This window comes from Neovison vison, chromosome 1, assembly GCF_020171115.1.
Source record: "Neovison vison isolate M4711 chromosome 1, ASM_NN_V1, whole genome shotgun sequence".
Lineage (NCBI taxonomy): Eukaryota > Metazoa > Chordata > Mammalia > Carnivora > Mustelidae > Neogale > Neogale vison.
Window position 1 is genome coordinate 213,113,373 of NC_058091.1, and position 26,403 is coordinate 213,139,775.

General features: G+C 35.1%; 1 protein-coding gene across 5 annotated transcripts in view; it reads left to right on the forward strand.

Annotated features, from left to right (window-relative positions):
• Positions 1-26,403, forward strand: part of AP3B1 (adaptor related protein complex 3 subunit beta 1) — a 356,383-nt gene that overhangs the window by 320,255 nt on the left and 9,725 nt on the right. For all 5 annotated transcript variants that reach the window (XM_044266584.1, XM_044266594.1, XM_044266568.1 and 2 more), the window contains 3 exons: positions 4,263-4,347; positions 18,621-18,718; positions 23,821-23,959. In XM_044266584.1, coding sequence (XP_044122519.1) covers positions 4,263-4,347; positions 18,621-18,718; positions 23,821-23,959 — 322 coding nt within the window. The remainder of the gene's footprint in view (positions 1-4,262; positions 4,348-18,620; positions 18,719-23,820; positions 23,960-26,403) is intronic.

The following is a 26,403-nucleotide window of genomic DNA, read 5'->3' on the forward strand; positions in this document are numbered from 1 at the left end:
AATTAAAAAGGATATAAGGTTTCTGTTACTGATTTCTTGAAATGTTGTTTTCAGAAAGGTCCAGATAGTTTCTTTTTATAATACTTTAGATGAGCAAAACCTTTTAAGCAGGCAACTGTGCCGCCTTTACTCATTATTTCACATAACTATTCTATTTTTCTTCATTTTTGCCTGAGCTCTTTGACATTGTTGAATACTTTCCTGCAGTTTTCATGAGTCATTCAGTAAAGGAAGTCATTATTTGTGTTATATTTTTATACAAAGGAATAAAACAATTACTAACATGACATATGGTAGATGTTTATAAGCAACCAAAGTAGTTAAAGTGACTTGACTTTGGATCCCACTTTTAATACACTTTTTAAAATAATTTAGTAATTAAGACACCATTTAATGAATACAGAGTGTCCTGATTTTTAGTTAATTACTCTGTGAAGTTAATATATTGGTAAGGAGTTCTAGAATATCCCAATTTGTATTCTTTTTTTAGTGCTTAAAATCCAGCATTTTTTACCTAGTTAAAAAATTAGTTTAGTTTAAGAAATGTCAAGTAGCTGATAAATGAATTGTCTGAAGGTTGAAAATGTTAGCCAAAGGTTAAAACAGTAGAACAGTATTAACTTTTCTTCGAGCTGGCATAATGAGTTGATGAGTTGACCTTTTGTTGGCCTATGTAGAATAGAAGAAATAAATATAATAAATTTCATAGTATGGCCTTAACACAGAAATAAAATATGAATATATACCATTCCTCCAGTACTAGCCATAGGCTTTTCTTTTCTTGGGAAAACTTTTATGACTATAATGTTTTTTTTCATTTTCTTGGCATTTTATTGAATACCCTCAAGATGTAGAGTTCTTTCTTGTGCAGTAAGACCACCTCGTCTCTTAGAGTTACAGAGTATGATATACCTTAATTAGTCCTCCAGAAACATCTTAAGAATACAACAAAGAACAAATACTGTATTTTAATGTTTTTGTGAAATGAAGGAAATAAGACATTTATTTAATAACCACATATGTATATGTTAAGGAGTACAACAGCTTTCTTATTTGTCACCAGCCTGTTTTCTTTTTGTCTGTAATATGTAATGACTTTGGTCTGGATTTTCTCCTGCCTTTAGCATGAAACTGTATTTCTTGCAAGAGTATTAGGAATAATGTGCTGTCCCATTTTTCCCAAAGAGACCCAAGTACGTAAGAGATTTAAAATGTACATGAAAATTAGCAAGACAGGAAACAACATGTGTTGGAGAGGATGTGGAGAAAGGGGAACCCTCTTACACTGTTGGTGAGAATGCAAGTTGGTGCAGCCACTTTGGAAAACAGTGTGGAGATTCCTTAAGAAATTAAAAATAGAGCTTCCCTATGACCCTGCAGTTGCACTACTGGGTATTTACCCAAAAAGAAGGGCCATCTGTACCCCAATGTTTATAGCAGCAATGGCCACGGTCGCCAAACTGTGGAAAGAACCAAGATGCCCTTCAGCAGATGAATGGATAAGGAAGATGTGGTCCATATACACTATGGAGAATTATTCCTCCATCAGAAAGGATGAATACCCAACTTTTGTAGCAACATGGATGGGACTGGAGGAGATTATGCTGAGTGAAATAAGTCAAGCAGAGTCAATTATCATATGGTTTCACTTACTTGTGGAGCATAACAAATAACATGGAAGTCATGGGGAGATGGAGAGGAGAAGGGAGTTGAGGGAAATTGGAAGGGGAGATGAACCATGAAGAGACTGTGGACTCTGAAAAACAATCTGAGGATTTTGAAGGGGCGGGAGGAGATTGAGGGAGCCAAGTGGTGGGTATTACAGAGGGCACGTATTGCATGGAGCACTGGGTATGGTGCATAAACAATGAATTCTGTTACACTGAAAAGAAATAAATAATTTTAAAAAATGTTATTCAGAAAAAAAAAACTAAATAAATAAAATAAAATGCACATGCACACACACACACACACACACACCCCTTAGGCTCTGCACTATATTCACTGACTTTATGTCAACAATTGACAAGTTTGAGTTCAGCTAGTATTTCACTAGTTACTGTACAACTGGGAAATCAAAGTTAGTGGCAGCCTGTGTGATTTCTTTTTTCATTATTAATGGTATGGTATAATAGAGCCCATGTTTTTCAGCCGTTTCTATATAATCCTTTTATGTGTATAGCACTGATCTGGAGGTAGTATCCAAATACATACAACTAATTGAGTAAACTTTCCCAATGTAGTATACTTCAAATAATATAAATCAATTATATGAATAGTTTTATGCTGATCACTTTGCTCTTGAAGCATTTATATAATAAAACATGCCACTGATCATGAGCTGTCCTCCAGAATTAGTGTGGCACTAAGCTCACGGTTAATTATCTTAAGCCGGAAGATGGTACCAAACTGTGTCAAAGACTGCTATCAACAAGGCATCTTGCCAACTGTCACTTTGTCAAATGAAATACAAGGATACATGATGTAGAGAGATTTAAAACATGAACGCCATCATGTTTTGGAGATGACAGCATTTACCACCTGTGTATCAGCTGCAAACGAGACCAAACCCCAATATATCTATGGCACGAAAGAAAGCATTAAGGAGTCACTAAAGTATATGACTAAATAGTGTGACTGATAGGACTGTGAACTGATAAGGTGTAGCTGTAGGAAAAATGTAAACAAATATCATTGTAATTACTTGCTCTACAATAAAGTCAGTTTGCTAAAGATGTAGACAGCAAGTCTTTTGGAACTTGTGAAGCATCCTGATAAATTTTAGATTTATAAACAAATGAAATTCAAATTGGAATCAGCAAACCAACATGCACACCACTAATAAATCAATAACGTTTTAAAATTGGCATCAAGGGGCCCCTGGGTGGCTCAGTCTTTAAGCATCTGCCTTTGGCTTAGATCATGATCCCAGGGTTCTGGGATCGAGCCCCATATCGGGCTCCCTGCTCAGGGGGAAGCCTGCTTCTCCCTCTCCCGCTCCCCCTGCTTGTTTTCCTTTTCTTGTTGTGTCGCTCTCTGCCAAATAAATAAATAAAATCTTTTTTTAAAAAATCAAACAATTAATCCTGATCTTCATTGAACCTGTGAGACATAAATATACTTCTTAATATATTAAGTTTATTGAATTATTATTTGTCCCATCTGTACCATTGTTTCTGTCATGGTTAGCATAAAATGGCAAACCATACTTATCAATAATCCCTTCAGTAGTCAGAGTCTCCCAGATTAGAGTGTCCTTGCTAAAATATAACTGCATCTTACTAAGATATATACAGAATAAAGGTAAATATAAAGCTACTGTGCAGTTTGACTGCAGTTATTCTGAAGACTTTGAACAAAGTAGAAATCAAAAGTGGATGGTTTCTGTATAAATATACAATACACACTTTATTTTTATTTTTGTTTATACTAATATATGTGGCACTAATATTATATATTACCATATATTTAAGATCCCTCATGATTCTAATCCATAGCCAAACTTTGTAATCATAAGCAGAATAAAATGTTGTCTTAAGTTTTATCACTGTCGGCTGAAAGGAACTGGTATTATCTATTGAAACAGTTATATCCCATTCTTGGTTAGTTGATAGAGGAAGCTTCAGAAATTCTAAACCTCTAAGATGCCATTTTATTATTTGTTTTCTCATGATAATCTAATTAATTTTTCTTCCAATAATTCTTTAAATAATGCAATTAGACTTATTATTTTAGTTCTTATATTACCAGTTGTCTTGGTTAATTTCTGAATACAAATTGATTTCTTCTTGCAGCTTTGCTTTAATTTGCATTTTTAAATGTTGGATTTTTATTTCCACTTGAGACTTGGGATATTGTTTAAAATTTACATTTTATATCTAGAATAAGTATTCCATAGTTGTAAGTACATAATCTCTAAAAAGCAGCCAGAGAGTCCTTTATAGTATAGTTGCTCCAAACAGAAATACATTTATTTCCTTCTCACCTTCAATACCTATAAAGACAGTATCATAACATGAAATGATATATTTCTGAAACAGAAATATATGCAGAACTAAGTTATGGAAAAGAAAGTCTTCAAGCAGAACAGTAAAATTACTTTATAATTTACTTTAATATTCTTAGTTTGAAATTGTTCTTATAAGCCATCATTAAATTTGACTGTTTTAACCAAACTACAAACATTACATAAGTTTTCAGGGTATAGTTTGCCTCTTTTCATGTCCTCCATGTCTTCATGTCTAAATTATCTTATTTCCTAGACTCTCTCGAGCCTGAGGGATCCATTACTGTTTCGGTGGGTATTGACTTTTGTGATTCCACTCAGACTGCCAGTTTCCAGTTGTGGTAAGTTCAATTGTTCTCCTGTATTTTATATTACCTGTAAAGGATAGCAGATCAAAAGCTAGGCTTTCAACAGCTTTTCTCTTTGAGAGACAAAACGTTTAAACAAATGTGCTTTTCTTTGACAATATTTAGACTACAGTGGGATAGTTGTACGAATTGTAGTGTATGTCTTTCTAGTATTTGTTACACGGCTTGCCATTACAGTCTGCCATGTATGACTGAAATCCACAGTCAAAGTAACAAGCTGCTGCTATATGATATTCTTAATTTTTAACTCTGTGATTTTAAAAAATTCATGAGGAAAATTCAGGAGAAATTAAAAATTTTAGTAATACTGAATAGCCCAGAGAAGATATCTTTTAAGATATCCTTTATGTTATCTTAAGCCTCTTAAGTAGAGAAGTATTGATTCTGTCAGTACCTAAAACCCATACATTTTTCCCTTTTTACTCTTATTTTTTTTCCTTTTACTTTAATTTACAAACTGCTTCTGATAAAACTTGAAAAAGCAGAGAGAAGTTGGCAGAGGTTTCTTGGGTGAATACTGTTCAAAAGAACCTTTCTAGGATTGGATTTTATTAATGTTATAATTTTCATGTAGTGTTTTATACATTTCTGATGAAGTCCAGAAATCATTAGCAAATTAATACAAAGCTATATTCATCCATCTATAAGAATTAATTTTGAACTCTGACACTTTTCTGATATAGGATATGATTTGTTACTTTGATTTGAAATTGCTTTGTTCTTATTTGAACGAGAATTGAAACATTTTATTTATTTAAATTTTAACTAGCTTACAAGAGAATTTGTTATGATAAAAATCACTGAGTTTAGGAAATAGACATTTTTAAATAAATTTATGGGTTAAATATAGTGAACTTTTTTCTTTTGCATGTACCTATTCAATTTACCAATAATTCAGGCCTAATATTGTACCATTTATTGCTGAGAACCTGCAATGATGAATATAAGCAATGTAGCATAACACATTGATTTTATGCAGATCATCACCTTTATGTTTTGGGAGGTCTGCTATATTAGTGATATATAAAAACTGATTACTTTTCTCAACATTGCGTAGTAATTGTTTATTATTTTTCTATTAGACAAACAACACAGATCAATATTACTGACCACAAGACTATGAGTAACATCACTCTAAATAGATTTGCCTCCAACACCAGAGGTATATTCATTTTAATGATTCACCAATGTGAGCCCAATGACAAAGCCCAAGTTAGGGCAAAATTAAGAACTAAAAAAATGGTTTTTCTTATCAGTTTATATATTCTGTATAATGAGGTAGGGGTTCTTAAAATACTTTTCATTCTAGATTTCCTCTGTAGTCCATTGGACAAGATTTGCATTTTATCTGTGATAATTAACTACAGTCCTTTAGGGATAAGTATGTATGTAGTGTTTGATTTTTTTTTTTGTCCTGCATTGAGGAGTGTATATGAACAATTTTTTCTCAATTTTTTATGCTAATTTTAGGAAAATGATGAATTTATGTTATATAGAAAATAGCCTTAGCTATTATAAACACTTATATTAATATATTTTCTATTGTGAATGTATAAATTATTTTAGATTTTATTGAATGCATAAACATACTAGATCAAAAATTATTTTTTTGTATGTTCCAAAAGAACACCTTGTCTTGCATCAAATGTAATTGATCCTGAAGCAATGTAATCACAATTACTCACTTTCTTAATTGGCCTGCCCAAAATCAGAAAATGGAAACCGATCGACAGTGTTTAAATCAATAGCTTCATAGTAGTGCTAGTGGGGGTAGGGAGATAGCAGTAATGGGTAGATCAATTGGTCTTTGATGCCAATCACTGACTGTGCCTTTTGCATAGTAAATAGCACTTTTTGCTTAGTGATGTGCTATATTAGTCTTGGTAGTTCAATAAAAAGGGGGAAAAAAGCAAGAATGGCTGATATTGAATTTTTTCCTCGAAATACATTATACAAATCGATAGGTAAAATTATGGGTAATAAGAGCATATTTGGTAAGAAGCCTTCAGAAATGCTGAGAACATGGACTGTAAGCCTTTCAGATACACTCGTATTTATTAAAAGAAACAAGAGTAAAATGATTCTATTTTAGTCTCTACATTAATTCTGTATCATTATAGTTATATGATACATATATATATAGATAGAACTATTATATGTAGTTATATGAATACTTCATAGGTGTTAATGTCTCTTTTTTTTGCTTTGCATTTTAAATGGTCATCAAACCAAGTCCTTGATAAAATTTATTGAGATTTAAAATGTGTATAATATACATAAATATATCTCTCTAAATGTAGATGCAATGCATAAACAGTTCTCTTGCTTATAAACAGCAGATATTAATGTGTAACTGGTATGCAAAATAATATGCCTTGGCTCAAGTTAGAGGGCTGAGCCCTAGCATCCACCCCTCTTTTTTGCCCAAATCTACTAACAAGACAGAAACACATTCTTTAAGAATGGGTACTAGAAACAAAGTGAAAGAATGTCATTAGCTCACCGGAAATTGTGAAGAATTGTTGGCATTTAGAAAGCAAATGGGAGCACATAACCAATAACAGAGAAAATAAAAACCACAGAGCAAAACACTCACCCAAGAAAACAATGGTAGGAACAAATCTAGCAGAATATCAAGTACAAAGTAAACAAGTGAAAAGAAAGGAAGACATTCATTGGGAAATCAAAGAACTGCTTCCAATCCCCAGTTCTCCAACCTTACCCTACCTAGCAGTAGGCAACATTCACATTTAGTCAGAGACCTAAAAACTACTCTTTAATGAAAATGAACTACTTTCTTGGGAGGACTTTTGGTGCTGATGTGGGGGCCTAAGACAACAGCAGGGTTTGAGTTTGTGGGAAGGAGCCAGATGATCAGAGAGGAGGTGAAATGCAGTTCTATCCCAGAGAGTAATATTCTCAGTTCTCTGCCACTAGAGCAAAGTCACTCCTAAACCTGTTGTTGGAGAGAAAAGGTCATTGCCTCTCGCCCTCCCAACTTCATATGCATGTAACCAGTCATGTCTCACCCACAAGGAAACATAAGTTAGCCCACCAGGGGAGAGGAAACCACAGTGATAATACTATATATCAAACAATTGCAGTATACTAGGCATTTTTCTAAACAATTGTGTTGTAAGTGTTAATTTATTTAATTCTCAAACAGTCCCATAAGTATTACTATCCCATTTTAGAGGTGAGTAAACTGAGGCACAGTAAGAGTAAGAAACTTGTCTAAAATATAGCTGATAGGGGTGCCTTGGGTGACTCACTTGGTTAAGTATCTGCCTTCGGCTCAGGTTCTGATCCCAGGTCCTGTGATCGAGACCCACATCAGGCTCACTGCTCAGCAGGGAGTTTGCTTATCCCTCACCCTCTTCCTCCCCCTACCTCCACTCATGTTCTCTCTCTATCAAAGAAATAAAATAAAATCTTTAAAATAAATAAATAAAATATAGTTAATAGATAGCAGACTTGCTGTGTATGTTAATTAGCCAGTCCTTCATTATGAACATAAATGCACAGCTTAGGAGAACCAGACTTTTGAGGGGAAGCATGTTTGAAAGGGAAGGCTCAAGGCCATTACAAAGACTCACCATGATGGAATTAGACAGTCTGAGAAAGAGAAGAGGTAGCTTTAAAAATTATACTTAATCGGGGCTCCTGGGTGGCTCAGTGGGTTAAAAATTATACTTAATCTAATCTAAGAAAACACTACATCTGTAAAGCAAGAACATAGTGCTTATTCTGGAAAAGGCGCAATTAGAAAATTTTAAATATACTCTTGGAAATTTAAAAATATAGTGCCAAAAGAAATTCAGTAGATGCATAATAGAAAACACACAGCTGAGTACTTATTTAGTGTTCTGGAAGAGTGAGTCAGTGAAATCAACTGGAATAGAGAACAACAACAAAAAAAAAATGGAAACCATGCAAGAAAGGTTAAAGGAATCAATTTGTCTAATAAATCTAGAAGGAAAGAAAAGAAATAATAGAGGGAAGAAATAGTTCAAGAAAATATAGAAGAAAAAAATTCCCAAGCAAAAGAAATGCACAAGCCTTCAGATTAAAATGACCCATCAAGGGTCAAGCAGGATGAATGTGATCCACAATAAGACCATATTCTGATGAAATTTTTGGTAAGGAGCAAGCTGTGGTAGTGTCTTTCAGAGTGTAAAAAAAAGTAACTTACCTGAAAAAGAACAAGAATGTGAACAAAATTAGATTTCTCATCAGTATTATCATCATTTCTGGTTGCCAGAAGGCAAAGAACATGACCTTTAAATTTTTAAGGAAACCAAGTAGGCATTTTTCAGACAAGCAGATTCTGTCAGTTTACCACCCTCAGATCCTTTCTGTGGTAAAAACCTTTGTTTAATGTGAAACAGAAAAACCCAGAGTCCAAAAAGAAGTAGTAGACAAAGAATTCTACCTGTAAAACCTATCAATGTATAAAATAATCATTCACACAAAATGTAGAAAATAAATTTTAATAATAAACTGGAACCAAAATCTCAAAATGGACAAGTTTGAGAAGGAATGATGGTATTTGGCAAAAGGATTGATTGGTGGCAAAAAGATTAAATATGATCTAAAACATTAAAGCTACCCTCTAAAGTAATGGGAATATGAGATGTAATAACCCCAAAAAACTAGAGGTGAGAAGAAAAGGAGGGATTAAAACTTGATCAGTTTAACAAAGGAGAAGAAAATAGCATGGAAAATAGAACATAAAATAATATGGCTAGAAGGGGCCACACATACTATCATCATTTCTATCAGTAGGATAAATTCCATTTACATTAAATATGTAAAAACAGAATTCAACATATGCTATTTATAAGAACCCCACCTTAAGAGAATGACAGAGGGTTACCTGAATGGCTCAAGTGGTTAAGCATCCAACTCTTGATTTCAGCTCAAATCATGAGGGGTCAGCTCAGGGTCATGAGATTGAGCCCTACATTGGGCTCTACAGTCAGCATGGAATCTGCTTGGTATTCTCTGATCCCTCTCCCTCTACCTGCCCCCGCCCTTAAAAAAAATAAATAAGTCTTTAAAAAAGAATAAAAGAAAAATTGAGGATAGCAAAATGCAGTCTATAAGTATGTGTGTATGTTATCAGAAAGATGATAAAAAGAAAATTGGGTGATACACTAAAAATTTTTTAAAAGCACTTCATATTAAGAAAATTGTCCTATTCATTGCAATCCTCTACAAGAATATAAGTTACAAACTTTTCAGTAACATAGCTTTGTCATATGAAAAGCAAAAAGTAATGAAATCCTAGAAGAATTTGACAAAGCCATTTGTTAGCAAATCAAAGAGGAAGATAGATATTTAATAAACATTCAGGTAGATACAAATATATACATTAACTTCACAAAATTTCAATAATTCAGTTATATGACTTGATATAAGATATGTGTATTTGCAAAGAATTCCTTTTTTTTTCCTGACTACAAAAAAAAAAAAACAAACATTTTTTTTAAAAGGGTAGAATGTACAAGAAAGTTAGAAAAACTTTAGGCTAGTATGATTAGAGATATTAAAAAAAAAAAAGGACACCTGGGTGGCTCAGTGGGTTAAAGCCTCTGCCTTCAGCTCGAGTCATGATCCCAGAGTCCTGGGATCGAGCCCCACATCAGGCTCTCTGCTCAGCAGGGAGCCGCTTCCTCCTCTCTCTCTGCCTGCTTCTCTGTGATCTGTCAAATAAATAAATAAATAATCTTTAAAAAAAAAAAAAGGACATGGGGTGCCTGGGTGGCTCAGTGGGTTAAGCCTCTGCCTTTGGCTCAGGTCATGATCTCCAGGTCCTGGGATTGAGCCTCACATTGGGCTCTCTGCTCAGCAGGGAGCCTGCTTCACCCTCTCCCTCTGCCTGCCTCTCTGCCTACTTGTGATATCTCTCTCTGTCAAATAAATAAATAAAATCTTAAAAAAAAAAAGACATAAGAAAGATCAGAAAAGAGGAAGATGATAAAAAGATCTTCTGAATTACAAAATTATATTATACTCTGTTATTCTACAGAATTATATTCTATAGCAGTGATTCAGAATATTTAGATGAAATAAATAGTTTCCTAGAAAAAATATGTTAGAAATAAAATTGACTAAATTGTACCAGAACTTCAGAAAAAAGATAATCTATTGTTAAAATTTTCTAGATCAGAGAAACATAAAGGAAGTATCCATGTCATTCTATAAAGCTCAGCATCACCTCAATTTTACTTTGTTTTTTTAAAGATTTTACTTGTTTATTATTTACTTATTTGAGAGAGAGAAAGAGAGCTAGCACAAGTGAGGGTGGGCAGGGAGAGGGAGAGGGAGAAGGAGAAGCAGACTCTCCACTGAGCAGGGAGCCCCATGTGGGGCTCAATCCCAGGACCTTGAGATCATTACTAGAGCTGAGAGCAGACACTTAACCAACTGAACCACCCAGGCACCCCACCCCTGTTTTAAAACCTGAAAGGATAGCACACAAGTGTACTTACTACTTGGTTTTGTAAATTCAAATGACTTCTGGGCCGTACAAGTTACCTAATTCACATGAAATAGCAAAAGGATTCTCTTTTTTTTTTTTTTTTTAAGATTTTATTTATTTGTCTGAGAGAGGGAGAGAGAGTGAGCACAGGCAGACAGAGAGGCAGGCAGAGGCAGAGGGAGAAGCAGGCTCCCTGCCGAGCAAGGAGCCCGTTGTGGGACTCGATCCCAGGACGCTGGGATCATGACCTGAGCCGAAGGCAGCTGCTTAACCAACTGAGCCACCCAGGCGTCCCAAGGATTCTCTTTTAAGTCAGAAAAGTAAAAGAAGTTTACCCATCTTCAACACTATTTCACATTATATGGAAGTTCTAGCTGATACAGGAAGACAAGTAAACACAGAGGTAGAAGTCCTAGGAAGGAAGAGACTGAATTATCATTTTTATCCAGTATAGTTATCAACATAGAAAGTCTTAGAATCAACAGAAAATCTCATTAATGGGTTTAGAAATGTGGTACAAAATCATTAAATGGAAATCATTAACATTTCTATTTAACAGGAATGACCAATTTTAAAACATTACAGATAAAATTATTCTATTTATAAGAATAGCAAAAGGAATAAATTAACAAGAAATACCTATGTGGGAATTAAAAAAAATGTACTTGAAGGCATGAAAAGAAGATTAAGTAAAATAATACATGTACTATGTTCCTAAGTGGGAGACAGTATTTTTTCTTCAAATTAATCTTCAACTTAGTGTGATTATAGGCACAATTCCAGTAGGGCTTTCCAGGGAATTTGACAAATTTTTAAAATGTGACTGGAAAAGAAAATCTCATAAATCATAAACTATTATAAATAAAAAATTCTAAAAGTATTTAAATGTGATATACACAAATGTTTTCATACTCTTTGGGAGCAAATGTCTTAAGTAAAATACAGTATTCAGAAAGAAAAAGAGAAAAAAGATCAGGTTTAACTATTAAAAATTTTATACTTCTCTACAAAGAGGAAAAGTCGATACCATAACAGGTGAGTGATGGTGAGAAACTAATGCAGCATATATAGCAGACAAAAGTTTAATAACCAGAATATGTAAGGAACTCTCACAGTCAATGCAAAGGAATTCAGTAGAAAGGTGGAGAAAGGCTAAGGATAACCAGTTTACAAGAAAAGAAATGCAAATGGCCAATAAACATAAGATTTTCAACATCATTAGCAACAGAGAAATCAAAATTAAAACATTTAACCAGTCAGATTGGCAAAAAGAATTTTTTTTAAGATTTTATTGATTTGACAGACAGAGACCACAGGTAGGTAGAGAGGCAGGCAGAGAGAGAGGGGAAGCAGGCTCCCGCTGAGCAGAGAGCCTGATGCGGGGCTCCATCCCAGGTCCCTGAAATCATGACCTGAGTGAAGGCAGAGGCCCAACCCCCTGAGCTAATTTGCAAAATTTTTAAATAAGTTTAGTATCTGACATTGACAGGGCATGTACTGTAGTACACTGTTTATGGAACCTTAATTGACACCACCTTTTGGGGGGCAGTTTGGCACTACCAAAATGCTTAATGTTCATACTCTTCTACTTAACAATGGCCTCTTCAGGGAATCAGGCCTAGGGAAATATTGCTGCTTGTGCAGAAGAAAATAGATCTAGCCAAGGGTATTAGGTAAGCATTGTTTATAGTAGAGAAGATTGCAAATGAGACTCAACAGGGAAATGCTGAAATAAATTCTGATACAACTTTATTATATATGGAGATTTTGAGTATCTGTTATGGGATTAAGCACTATATTGGCAATGTTGTTTTTATCTAATCATTAAAAGTAGCCTGCAAGGTAAGTTCCATTTTTCTTAACTTCTTAGATAAGGAAACTTGACTTTCACAATAGACTCCTTGTGAATTTTCTCTTACCTAGAAATTTTACCAGTTTGGATCCCATGAGTTTGTGAAATAAAACTGTACGTAGTACAAGTATATGCATTACAGTTAAATATGACAGGCAGAATCTTGTATTACATTAAACTGTTATGCCATTTGAGTGCATATAACTAGGCTATTTAGAGCTGCCTAATAATAATACTTTGTTGACCTACTAATTCCAATAGATGCACATGTATCACTACTCATTTTCACCATTCCCTATCCATGCCAACTTATCTATGTTTAGCCCTACATTCAACCAAAGGGTGATCAAAAGAAAAAGAGGTGAGAGGAAAGAGAAGGAAAGCTATAGAGAGAAAGAAGTAGCCAACAAAAAGGGGCAAAATGGTAGAAAAGGAGGCACATAGAAAACTGTGGAGGACATTCTAGACCACTAATATAAATGAACACTAATAAAAATTAAGTGAAAGTAAAGTTTCCTCAAAATAAAGAGGGAGCATTCCATCAAACTGGCTTATGAAGTATGTTAAATGCTAATTATATTAGTTAGATTTTGCATTCACTTGTGTGTAACAGAAACCCAAATGGGAGTTTCTTAACCAAATGGGGTTTATTATTCTACTAGTACAAGAACAGAGGTCAGCAGTTAGAGATGCTCAAGTGAGCCACACAATGCTACTAGGTCTCTTTCCAGTGGGTTGTTTTTGTCTGTTTGGTTTTTGTTGTTGGTTGGTTTGCTTTCCCCCCATATGCTTATTTCATTAGCATGTCCTGCCAGTCCTCACAGTTACAATATGGCTGCTTTACTCTCAGGCTTCTGTCTGCATTCCAGACTAAAAAAAAGGTGAAAACAAAGTGACATGGAGAAGAGCCATGTCTATGTTAGAAAAGCCAAACTTTCCCAGAAATCTCCTGCAGACTTCTGTTTATGTTTCATTGGTTGTAACTGGGTTACTTGATCACTCCTAGCCACTAGAGAGGCTAAGAGATACAGTGTTTCAGGGGGACACATTGTCTACCTGAACAAAGTCAGAGTTATGTCAGGTAGTATCAGCAAATAGTGTCTGCTGAATAAGCAGCAAATAGTATCTGCTAAAACAGTGTTTCAGTTTTATTTACATTTGCCACATAAGACCTGTTTTGGATGAACTTCTTTTCATAGTTTTTCATACATTTCATACATAACGTTAACCATTTTACCAGCTACAGAAAATAAAATATCATTAGCCAAAAGCAACAAAACCAAAGCATACCTAGTCAGGTTGAGTCATATATATATTGCAGATTGCTATGGGAAAATTTCAGGATCACTTTTTCCCTCCCAAAATTAAACCTGCTGTTGGGGCGCCTGGGTGGCTCAGTGGGTTAAAGCCTCTGCCTTCAGCTCAGGTCATGATCCCAGGTCCTGGGATTGAGCCCCGCATCGGGCTCTCTGCTCAGCGGGGAGCCTGTTCCCTTCCACTCTCTGTGCCTGTCTTTCTGCCTGCCTGTGATCTCTGTCTGTCAAATAAATAAATAAAATTTAAAAAAAACAAAAACAAAAAACCTGCTGCTTACCAACCTAGATTTTCATATATGCTTTAGAAGGCAAATGTTTCCCTTCTTTCCTTGCTCTCTCACCCTCCTCCCCTCTGGGAACCAGAGCTGTACTGCTACATGCATGTGTTTGTGCGTGTGTGTGTGCACACGCGTGTGTGTGTGTGTTTAAGATTTTATTATTTATGGGATGCCTGGGTGGCGCAGTTGGTTGGATGACTGCCTTCGGCTCAGGGCGTGATCCTGGAATCCCGGGATCGAGTCCCACATCAGGCTCCTAGCTCCATGGGGAGTCTGCTTCGCTCTCTGACCTTCTCCTCGCTCATTCTCTCTCACTGTCTCTCTCTCTCAAATAAATAAAATAAAATCTTTAAAAAAAAAAAAAAGATTTTATTATTTATTTGAGAGAGACAGAAATCGAGAGGTCATGAGCAGTGTTGTGGGGAGGAGGCGCAAGAGGGAGAAGCAGACTCCCTGCTGAGTGGGGAGCCCAGTGGACCCTAGGATCATGACTTAAGCTGAAGACAGACGCTTAACTGACTGAGCCACCCAAGAGCCCCTATGTAGCTACCTTTAATCAATGGCACAAATGGTATCCTTCAGGACTTTTGGAAAGGAATCATTTCATCTGTAATTAAAAAGAAAATACAGGGACGCCTGGGTGGCGCAGTTGGTTGGACGACTGCCTTCAGCTCAGGGTGTGATCCTGGAGTCCCGGGATCGAGTCCCACATCAGGCTCCCAGCTCCATGGGGAGTCTGCTTTGCTCTCTGACCTTCTCCTCGCTCGTGCTCTCTCTCACTGTCTCTCTCTCTCAAATAAATAAAATAAAATCTTTAAAAAAAAAAAAAAGAAAAGAAAATACAGGTAATGATAGTGTAATATAATTTCACCCAGTGGTCACATTTTAATTGTATTCCTCTATTAGTGAAATATTTCTACCATGCCCTCCCTACATGTATAAATATATTTATATATATTATATATGCCATATATCTCATATATTATATATTTATATATATTATATATAAATGGCATATATATAAATTTTATTTGTGTGTGTGTGTGTGTCCCTATCCATTTACTCCATCAGCCTTTACTTATTTCTTCCAATATGACTTAGCCTTCCACTATATCAGGTGCAGTCTCATCCATCACCATATCTGTCCCTTTTAATTCTAAAATACCCCCATTTCTCCTGTTCTCAGTGTTGCCCACCCTAGGAGTGCAGCCCTATGTAGCAGAATAAAAAAGTAGATCTAGGGCGCCTGGGTGGCTCAGTGGGTTAAGCCTCTGCCTTCGGCTCAGGTCATGATCTCAGGGTCCTGGGATTGAGCCCCACATCGGGCTCTCTGCTCAACAGGGAGCCTGCTTCCTCCTCTCTCTCTCTCTCTGCCTGCCTCTCTGCCTACTTGTGATCTCTCTCTCTGTCAAATAAATAAATAAAATCTTTAAAAAAAAAAAAAAAGTAGATCTAAAGCAGCATCATATAGCAGATTCTGGAGTAGGATAGACCTGAGTTCAGATCCCAGTACTGCCACTTGCTAGCTGTGTCACCTTGGATGTGGTATTTAACTTCTCATCAATAAGTTGGGAGGTAACAGAGGCTGCCTCTTAGGATCATTGTTAAGAATTACTTAAGTAAAACACACAATGTAAAAACCCCTGCCTAAACTATTGAATTAGATTCCTAACTAATCTATTGCTTTGGGTTTCTCCTCTCATGCATCTTACATGCTGCCACTAGAGTTTCTGAAACACAGTAGGATCATTTATTTAATAACAATGTGAAAAGTCTCTGGTAGTTTTCCTTGTTTGTTAAAGAAACATTGAAACGCTTTTATCTTGGTTATATGCATGAAGTAATCATACATTGGTCATACAAATCAGGACATGTTAGAGAGTGAAGGGAGACATTAACTGAACAGGATTTCATGACAACCACCACAAACTGAGACTGCCCTGGGAGAAGGGTGAAGGGTCACAAATGAAGATGGTATTCTTTACAGAGTGCCCCCAGCCTCATCTGCTGACATAGCACACTGCTCACCATTCCAAAATAGAGGTCTAGAATACCTGGAATGCCCCTCTCCATCCTGTTGGAAGTCCATCTCTACCTCACTCCTGCAGAATTAATCAATTCCTCTTCTGCGGACTATAATACTCTCCACATATCTCTAATGTAGCATTTACCATTTTATAAACCTAATTGAACTCTTCCTCTCTCACTGACTTATAAACCTTTAGGGTCAGTCTCACTTGTCTTTAAATCTGTCCCCAGGTACTTGCACAGTACATGGGATTTGGTTTGTATTCAGTAAATGTATATTGAGTTAATAAGTAAATTGGATTTGTGGGTTTGCCTTAGACAATCCACAGGTGAATGATTCAAAACATTATTTATTTGTTTGTTTGTTTATTTGTTTATTTATTTATTTTTGGCTGGTCTTTGCCTTGTTCCATCAAAAAATAAAAGGCAGGGGTGCCTGGTTGGCTCAGTGGGTTAAGGCCTCTGCCTTCGGCTTAGGTCATGATCTCAGGGTCCTGAGATCGAGTCCCACATCAGGCTGTCTGCTTGGCAGGGAGCCTGCTTCCCCCTCTCTCTCTGCCTGCTTCTCTGCCTGCTTGTGATCTCTCTCTCTGTCAAATAAATAAAATCTTAACTGAGTAAATAAAAGGCAGCTTATAAAAATACATTCTATATAGCATAAATACGGCTTTTCTTTTTTTCTTTTCATAAAGGGTTTTTTAACCTCATGTTTGTTATTTTTTTATCCAGAGTCCCCATCTCCCTGATCACCTTCCCACTGACCATGGAATGCAGTTCTAACATGAAAGTAGAAGTACTTTTGGGGATAGAATCTTTCCTGATAAAAAGGAATAGTTGTGGTTGGCTCACTTACTCACTACTCTTCCATTATCACTATTTCTTTTTCAACGGAATGGAAAAGTGCTACCTAGAGATGAGGCAGCCATCTGGCAATCATGAGAATGAAAACCAACACACTAGGGAGCTGGAGTTGAAAGCTAGAGAAACCTGGGTCCCCAGTAGCATCTTTAAGCCATTGAATCAGCCTTTGGTAACTCCAGGATTTGTTGTATACTAAACAATAAGTGTCTTAGTCTTAGTTGGATTTTATGCTTATTTGCAGCCAAACATATTCCTCACTGACACACTCATCAACTTAACTTGAAATATGTAACCTAAAAACAATTTTAAAGAAAGTTTAATAATTTTTTTAGAAGTTAGTATCTGTCCTAAAATTAAAATCAGTGCACTCAGTATTATTATTCTATCTGATATGGGTACAAAGTTGCCTTTCCTAAATCCTTCATATCCTGTCATTTGAAATAATAACTTTTACCACATGTTGCTCAATAATGCTAATGAAAAACACTACTAAAAAATGAGAGTTTTTGTTTTAAAACAAGTTTGCGGGTGAGGTATTGCTTTATTAGCGTATATCTAAGCACAGTATGGTCACTACATTTTATTTTCTACATTTATTTTTACTAAAGACTAATCTTTTTTTTTTTAAGATTTTATTTATTTGACAGAGAGAGCACAAGCAGGGGGGGCAGGAGAGGGAGAAGCAGACTCCCCACTGAGCAGAGAGCCTGACACGGGGCTTGATCCCAGGACCCTGGCATCAAGACCTGAGCCAAAGGCAGACACTTAATTCACTAAGCCACCCAGGCACCCCTAAAACTAATATTTTTAAATGGAGATCTTAACATCTTAGACTACAGCACTCCATTTTCTACCCTTTAAACATACACAATAAAGAGAAAATATTACTTCTTTATAAGCTGCATGAAGCATTCCTTTGGTAGTAACGGGTATGTGTAGCATTGATGCTTATCTGTTTTTAAAAGTTCTACATCATCAAGTGGTATTATTTACTATAACTACATATTTCTTTTAAAAATTGTTTTCCGGGGCGCCTGGGTGGCTCAGTGGGTTAAGCCGCTGCCTTCGGCTCAGGTCATGATCTCAGGGTCCTGGGATCGAGTCCCGCATCGGGGTCTCTGCTCAGCAGGGAGCCTGCTTCCTTCTCTCTCTGCCTGCCTCTCCATCTACTTGTGATTTCTCTCTGTCAAATAAATAAATAAAATCTTTAAAAAAATAAAAAATAAAAAATTGTTTTCCAGTTGACATAACAGATGTATTTCTCAGCAAATAGTGTTGAAAAATTTTTCAAGTCTTTTTAGCTGTGCTAGTTAAGCCAAGATCTTATACTGTATATGCTGACATATGCTTTAATTACATTTAACTGCATAGTATTAAAGAGAATGTTTTTTAAGGATTTTGTCAGCTTTGATATGTTTTTCTCTTAGTACCAAGGACGATTGCTTCAATGTTAATATTCAGCCACCTGTTGGAGAACTGCTTTTACCTGTGGCCATGTCAGAGAAAGATTTTAAGAAAGAACAAGGTGAGAGATTACTACAATTTACTAGAAATTGACATCCCAAATGATATGTGCTCATTCTTCTGTCTGGTCTCTATAATAAAGTACCATATATACATAGCCATTAACAGATGTCTGTGAATAATCTTCCAGTTTTTGCTAATTCTTTAAAATAACCTTAAAATAACCTTAAAAGAATGTGTTTGTCTACATTCCTAGCATACTTGAAAATTGATTAATATGTCTTTAAAATAATAAATTGATTAACTTTTCACTTCTGGGAGTTGTGGGTTTGTCAACCTAATGAACTCATGTGTTTTGTATTAGTGAAAATGTGAGGGATTTGAGACTTACCAAAGTTCTACCACTATAAATATTGTGTCTCTGTATTTTCTTTTACTGTAGAACTGTTTTTCATGTCCTACTAATGTATTTCTCCCTGTACACCTTAGGGTACCCCACGCTTCAAGAAAAGCCATAGTTTTAACATCAAAATACCTCCATTTTCTTTTGACCGAATTCTATAGTAGGGAAATGCTGTGTTGCCCGGATGTATCAGAGCTGAAATATTTTAAAATATGCACCTAAAAAGAAAATATTTTCAGTAGAATGGAAGTATTAATATGTTGCGCTTGCCCAAGAGTGCAGCATACCTACTAATAAAAATAAATTTTATTTTCTTATATGAATAAGGGGAAGTTACTGTGACTTGGTGTGTTTAATTAAAGATTATATAAAACTAGGGCGTATTTAAATGGAGTAGTCAATAATTTTTTAAAGTTTATGTGAAGGTAGGCTATTTTTCTCTCTAAAGGGGTTATCATTCAAAGATTCCTTCATCTTGGTGTTCGTTGAATCATATCCATCATGCTTCCAGAAAGTACTGGGCACATACAAATACCTATACCTAAGGAGAAACACATGCTTCTTGGCACTCCATCATTATAGTGCCAGAGACCTTTCTTTCCTTTTTTCTTTTTTTCTTTTGCTATAAGCCATTGCAGTCTATAGTGTTCCAAAGACCTGTTGTAGAAGAATCTCAAAGAAAATTTCATACAAGATTGTAAATTAATAGTCATCTTTTATTTTCTGCCTTCTTAAGTGGTTAAAAAAAAAAAAAGAATGATTAAATTCCTCTTTGCATTTGCTTTTCTTGGAAGTTGATTATTACTACAGAAGAAAACCATCTTTGTGATTTTATGATTTTATTTTTCTGTTGATGAATTGATGCTTATATTTGCTATTCTTACCCTTTGCTGGCTAAAGCGTGCCTCTCTGCTTTACACCTTCTCAGCAAACCCAGGTGAGTGGCACATAAGTGACGATTAAGGCTCTGGCACATTTGTTACTAAGGGGATATTCTTTTTTTGAAAAGTGCAACTAGAGTATATCTAAAGCAGCAGATCATTGTATACCTTTTCTATCCCTCAGCTTTGGTTTAGAATACTTGATATTTCGATTAAGTGTTCTGTGCTCTGCTGTGACTGAGGGATTTTTCCCTGACTAGCCATACAGAACCGCAGCGCACGAGAGAGGTGCGCTCGCAGAACAGCTGTGGTCCTCTGTGGAGTTGTTGCCAAAATTCCTTTTTCTTCTGCCATTTTACTTCTATGGTTGTTGATTATTTGTCTGAATAAATCTGGCAGCTGTTTGCTATGTTTAATAGAGCAGAAAGGCTACTCTGAATAAAGCTATTTGAAAATTTGTTTATATGAAGTATTTGTAAATCCTTGCAAGTCTCTTGGCATTTCTGTATCATTCTTTCTGTCTTCCTGAATTCATTCTTTGATATGGGACTTGATGCTGGCAAATTTACTACAGTTTTAAAGAGTCTTTTCGATAGCATCTTTTTAGTTATAGATTTCAGCTGGTTTGATAATCGAGGTCTCAATTCTGAACTTTACATATGTATTTGTTTTTATACTACTCTAGGAAGAGCTTAGCTTATTTCAACAAATGATACCTAGAAAGGACTCACTCACTGAAAATCATAAACATCCATTTCCTCAGATTTTATCAATGCAAACATCTGTATGGTAGAATACCAGTAAATTTAAGAAGCACCTGTGTGTGTCATTGCTTGCATACATTACATAATTTTTCTACTTTAAATAAAATGAACTTAGATACTTAATACTTCATTTCACAGGGCATATATTTTAAGGCTCAAGGAATGCATTAAATGCATTAAGTAGGAAAAATCATAAAGATGAAGAATATTATATTTTTATACTAAAGATGTACATAATTAAAAGTTTGTACAGTATTAAATAAGAATGCACCAAACACATTGTGCATATTAACCTATTTTAAAATGAAAAGGGTTTTATTTCTGAGAGGCAGCCTGATCTGTCATTTTTTTTCTCGGTTGTTGCATTTAGAGTTCTATAGCTAAACATGCATGTTCATAAGGTTGGTGGTCACAGTGCTAAAAGAAAGAGTGGTTTATCCTAGATATTGAAGTTACCTATAATATTCATATCAAGAACTTTAAACCAGAAGCAGAATTTTTTTCATTGAGCTTTGAACATTGGTTGAACATGGTTAGAATTAGTTAATGATCTAGCTATAGAATGATTTTGGTACTGTAAATTTTGAGATCCTCTCCAAAAAAATTGGCTTCTTAAGGCTGGTTTAATTATTATAAGAGATATAAGTCAACTGTTTATTCCAAACTGCCTTCTCTTATTTTCTTTTTATTAGAAATCTAAAACTTAGAGAAAATTTTTAATTGTATTTTCTGACATTATTTGATATATATTTTAGCAGTTAAGTAAAGCTGATTAACCTAAATTATGTGCTCTGTCCCCCTGCCTCTCCAAAATTTAGATAAATTCTAATGAAGCAACAAATTCTATAGTCTGACAATTTTTAAGTATTTTCCTGGTAACTTTACCTTTATTGTGTGTGAGCAGCCTATATGGTATCTAAAGTCTGTTTATTGTGGGAGAAACTTTTAATGATACCTTGGCATATTTTTCTTTCTTGTTAATTTGAGAATTTCTGATATATTTTCATTTAGAAAAATCTCTGGTTTAAGAAACCTAGAATGTTTACTTAATTTTATTATGATTTATGCATCCATCTTATGGTTTCCTAGCTAGCAAGATGCTAATTCTTTAAATGGTCAGACATTTACTATTTTCTGGCCCTTAACTACCACAAGCAATCATATTTGATGCCCCTTAATTAGAGCACCTTTTTTTCTTTCCAGGTTCTTTTTCCACCTCAGCAATCGAGACAATACATTTGCTTACCATGCTGCTCTCCTAAGTGTTCTTTTGCATGTAAATTAATCTTGATTCAGTTTACACTGTCATGCTGAGTGGTACAAATTGCCTATAACAATAAAACAGCATGAGTTAAAAATAAAGGGGGGTGGGAAGGCAGATTGAATGTGTGCCTTACTTGATAGGATGTTACTTTGCTTTATGCCAATACATTAGCTGACGATAATGAATCTTCTGTTCTGAAAAGCATGGTTTAGTTGATTTTTTAAATTTTACTTCAATGGAGCAGTACCTTGTCTTTTATAGACCAAGTTAGACAAACCATTAATGACAAGAGTGTTAAGGTTAAATATGAAGCAATGCATTCACTTCTCTGAGTGCTATCCATCTTTCCATTTACAGGAGCTTGACAAAAGTACTGGCTTTGTACAACATTTCCTTTAATTACATGCTGCGGGAAACAGGCTTTTAACATAAACATAGTTGCATTCATTTATTCAGCAGTTGCTCTTCAATAGAGCTTAATGGAGAAGGTTTAAATCCTAAATGAGTACACACATCTCTCAGCAGTGTTATGTCAGCAGCCACTGTGCTTTACTTAAAAGCAGTGTTTGACTGCTTGTGTAGTTTTTAAAGCTTTTGCCTAATATTGAAGTTAAACAGTCTAAGACAGAACATAGTGTCCCCGAATTTGAAAGTGGTTAGTAAAACCTGCTCTTTGTTAAAAGCTTAGATAAGTCTTTTTACAGTGTTGGGCTTTCAAAATTTTGTGCTGCTAATCATAGGGGTTCTTTTAAATTTCAGGTCCCATTTGCAGTAAATAACTAAATTTAAATACATAGCCCTGAAGGTTCAGAGCCTTTTGGAAACATAAAATCAAATTTAACCATTTTTATACATTTGGTAAACTACTGTGCACATATAAAATGTCTCAAAAGTTATCATTTCTACTAGATACCATTAGATGTTGATGACTTATATCACCAGTCCAGGTAGATGACATTTATTATAATTATTCTGGGTTTTTTAACCTCGCTACTAAATTTCAGTTATTTGTTCCAAGGGTTTGGCATGTTACTGAATTTGTTCACTGAACATTTTTACATGAAATTTTTATATTAAAGGCATGTTCTATGTTAACTGTATGGTTTTTGTTTATGATTTTGCTTAACTTTTTTTTTTCTTAAATATTTCTTTAAAATGTCTCTGGAATTTCCAGATTTTCTTGATTTTCCATTTACATTTTTTCCTTTGTTTCCATATGTTTTGCTTCAGAAATTTCGGTTGGAGTTTTCATAATTAACAATATATTTCTGTTCACTAGGCAAATGCTATAATATTTAGGTATGAATATAATATAGCTACTTAGATACTTGTGCATTTTTTAGATCCCCATAACTGTTCAGTAACTTTCAGTCATGGCTAAGATAACTTTGATCCGTCAGTTGAGGCCATTCATCAGGTAATGTTGCTAGTTATTTCAGCTCATTTTGATTTGTTCTTAGGCAACATTTCGCAAGAGAGATCTCTGAATGAAAACGAGAGGAAAAAAAATACGTAAAAGCATACATAGTTGACATAGTCCAAATGAGTATATTTTAAAGGGACTGAAATTGAATAGAATCTTTGTGAATCTACATTTTTATTTTATAATATTGAAAATCCAATTTATTAAGAGTTATGTTCCACTGCATTTTTATGTGTTTCCTACATGGTAAGGATTTAAAAATTTTTATAACATTTGCAGTTATTTTAATTCTATGATAATTATCTTGAAAATTATATTCTGGAATGGCATTTTTTTTAAGTTTTTTAATTTTGGCTATGAATTTGAAATCGTTTTAATGTAATTTTCCTAAAGAGATGAGTAAAGGGAGCCTTCTTTTGCTCTTACAGGAATGCTAACAGGAATGAATGAAACATCTACTGTAATCATTGCTGCACCACAGAATTTCACTCCTTCGGTGATCCTTCAGAAGGTTGTAAATGTAGCCAATGTAGGTGTAGTCCCTTCTGGCCAAGATAATATACACAGGTAGGTTCACCAACATGTGATGTGGAGATAACCTGTATGTGCCCCCCCTTTGTTTCTGATGAGGTATTTGATTGATTGGTTTGTGTTACGGCTCTCTTCCCTATTTATGCAATCCTTAGTACACTGGGATGTACTGTCCTGAAGGTCAGTGTACTTGTATTTTATAATAGCTTGGGATTTGTAAAGGTACTATTTGTGAGCTGTGGTTAAGAATTTATTCTATTTCACCAGTCAGTGGATTTCCAGGAAGAACTGTTTTATAAAGCAGTGCAGTTGGACTTTTTTACTTGAAATGGAGGAAGTTTGGGTACCATATACAGAGTTGCTTTTCACAGCAGTCCATTGAGACTGTTTCCAGTAATAAGGAGCTACTAGAAAACCAGCATAGGGCCAAATGCAGCTTCTATTTCTTAGACCAGATATATCTTCACCACGGAGCATTTAAGCATGAGATCCAAGTCATTTGTCCTTAAAGGTAGCAGAGAATGTGATTATTATGGTTGCCCTCTTTGTGATCTATGTGTGCCAGTAGCTTGAAATGAAAGTAAAGACAAAAATGATCCCCTTAAACGAACATGCGGTTATTACTTAGTCCTATGTGAGCTTAAAGGAATTCATTAATTCCACCTTTAATTCCTCTGCCACCCCACTGCCAGTAGCATATTTCTCCCTTTATCCATGTATTTGGAAAATGAATTTAAAATAAAAAAGAATGCCTTCAGACCTTTAAAAAATGTTTTTGAAAAAAAATTATTTTGGGTGGGTACCTGGCTGGCTCAGCTGATAGAGCATGGAGCTCTTGATCTCAGGATTGTAAGTTTGAGCCCTACATTGGATGTAGAGATTACTTAAAAATAAAATCTTAAAAAGTTTTTTTCAAGTTAATACAGGGGTAAGAGAAACCCCCTTATAAAGAGTGTTTTAGATTTATCTGAGATCGGAGTTTTAGATTTATCTCTGCCATTACTGGGCTTGGTAATTTGAGACAAGTTATAACTTCTTATGGGCTTTAAGATCTTCATCTCTTTAGGAAGGGGTGACAGGGAAAAGAGGGGGTATTGAAATGAAAGTCTGTCTTAATCTGTGGAAGAACATTGGTCTTGGCCTCAGAGGAGCTGAGTTCAAGTCTTGATCTGCCATTATTTGTAGTTGCCTAACATCATCTACTAATTGGGACAGAATGAAAACTGCATGTGCTAATAAAAAAACAAATTTACCCTATTTTGAGGGGATTTGTTTTACTTTAAGAGAAACGTCCTTAGTTAAGTTGCAGTTTAAGAGGTCTGATGCTTCCATTTCCTAATTTCTGGCAGCCCTACCTATCTCATATAGGGTGATGATAAAATAATAAAATGGGTATTAGGTCATCATGCTGGTACTACCATGTAGATAAAAGTTATGTTACTGTTGTTCAGTAGGGGAAAAAGTGAACAGAAGGCTTTTCAATGAAAATATTTTGGTTCTGAGTTTCCTCTTTTAATTGTTTTCTGCTTTAAATACTTCTTACTTTCCTGGGTGATTTTCTCTAGCAGAAATTCTTTGTTTTATTTATGGATACTTTGAATTATTGAAATTCCTACAACACTAAAATATCCTACACCAGCTATAACTTTTAGCTTATACAGTCTGAAATTTTACCTGACGCATCTAGTATCCAGCAATACTTCAGTCCTGCTTTAATATATCCTTCTGTAATGTACAGAAAGGCATATAGTAACCCTTATTTATGGTGGAGCTTCTGATTTATTTTTTGTTTTGTTTTATATGTGGGTTAACTTTTCTGAAAGCAATGGCAGCTTTCCATATTTTTGTTTCTTAGAAGAAAACAGCCAAATTATCTTCTCAAAGCCAACTCAAAAGCTGCCTTCTTATTGGGAAATAGACTAAGAAAGACACAGTTGCACAATTTTTGTTAGTCCATCATTTGCCTATAACTTGTCTTGGTGGTTTAGAACTTAATGTCTGTTCAAGTGATTAAATTATTGTCAGTTCTTAATTATCTGTACTAATTCAGGGGAGACACGCAACTAAGAACTGTTTATATTTGGCTTTGGAATGCAGAGATTGCCTCCAGACTTAATGTTTATGGTCCTCATACACATCTGCAATGTCTTGACACTTCTCTGATCCAGCTGTATGTAACTTGGGGGAGGAGCCCAGGTTACTACTGTATGTAACTTGGGGGAGGAGCCCAGGTTACTACTGAGTCAAAAGTGAGAAACATGCCTATCTATAATTAGGATTAGGTTGTGACTCACAAGTCTCATTAGATATAATTGAAAATGTTTGCATTTGCTCTCACAGTTAAAGTATGGCTGTGTTAATGTTCTAAATTTCAGAAAGCTTCCAGGTAATAAACACCTGGAGTTACTTGCATTTTCCATAGAGAAATTGTTAAAAATTATCAACCTGCATATGTAACAGTTTTTTGCCATTCTTTTATA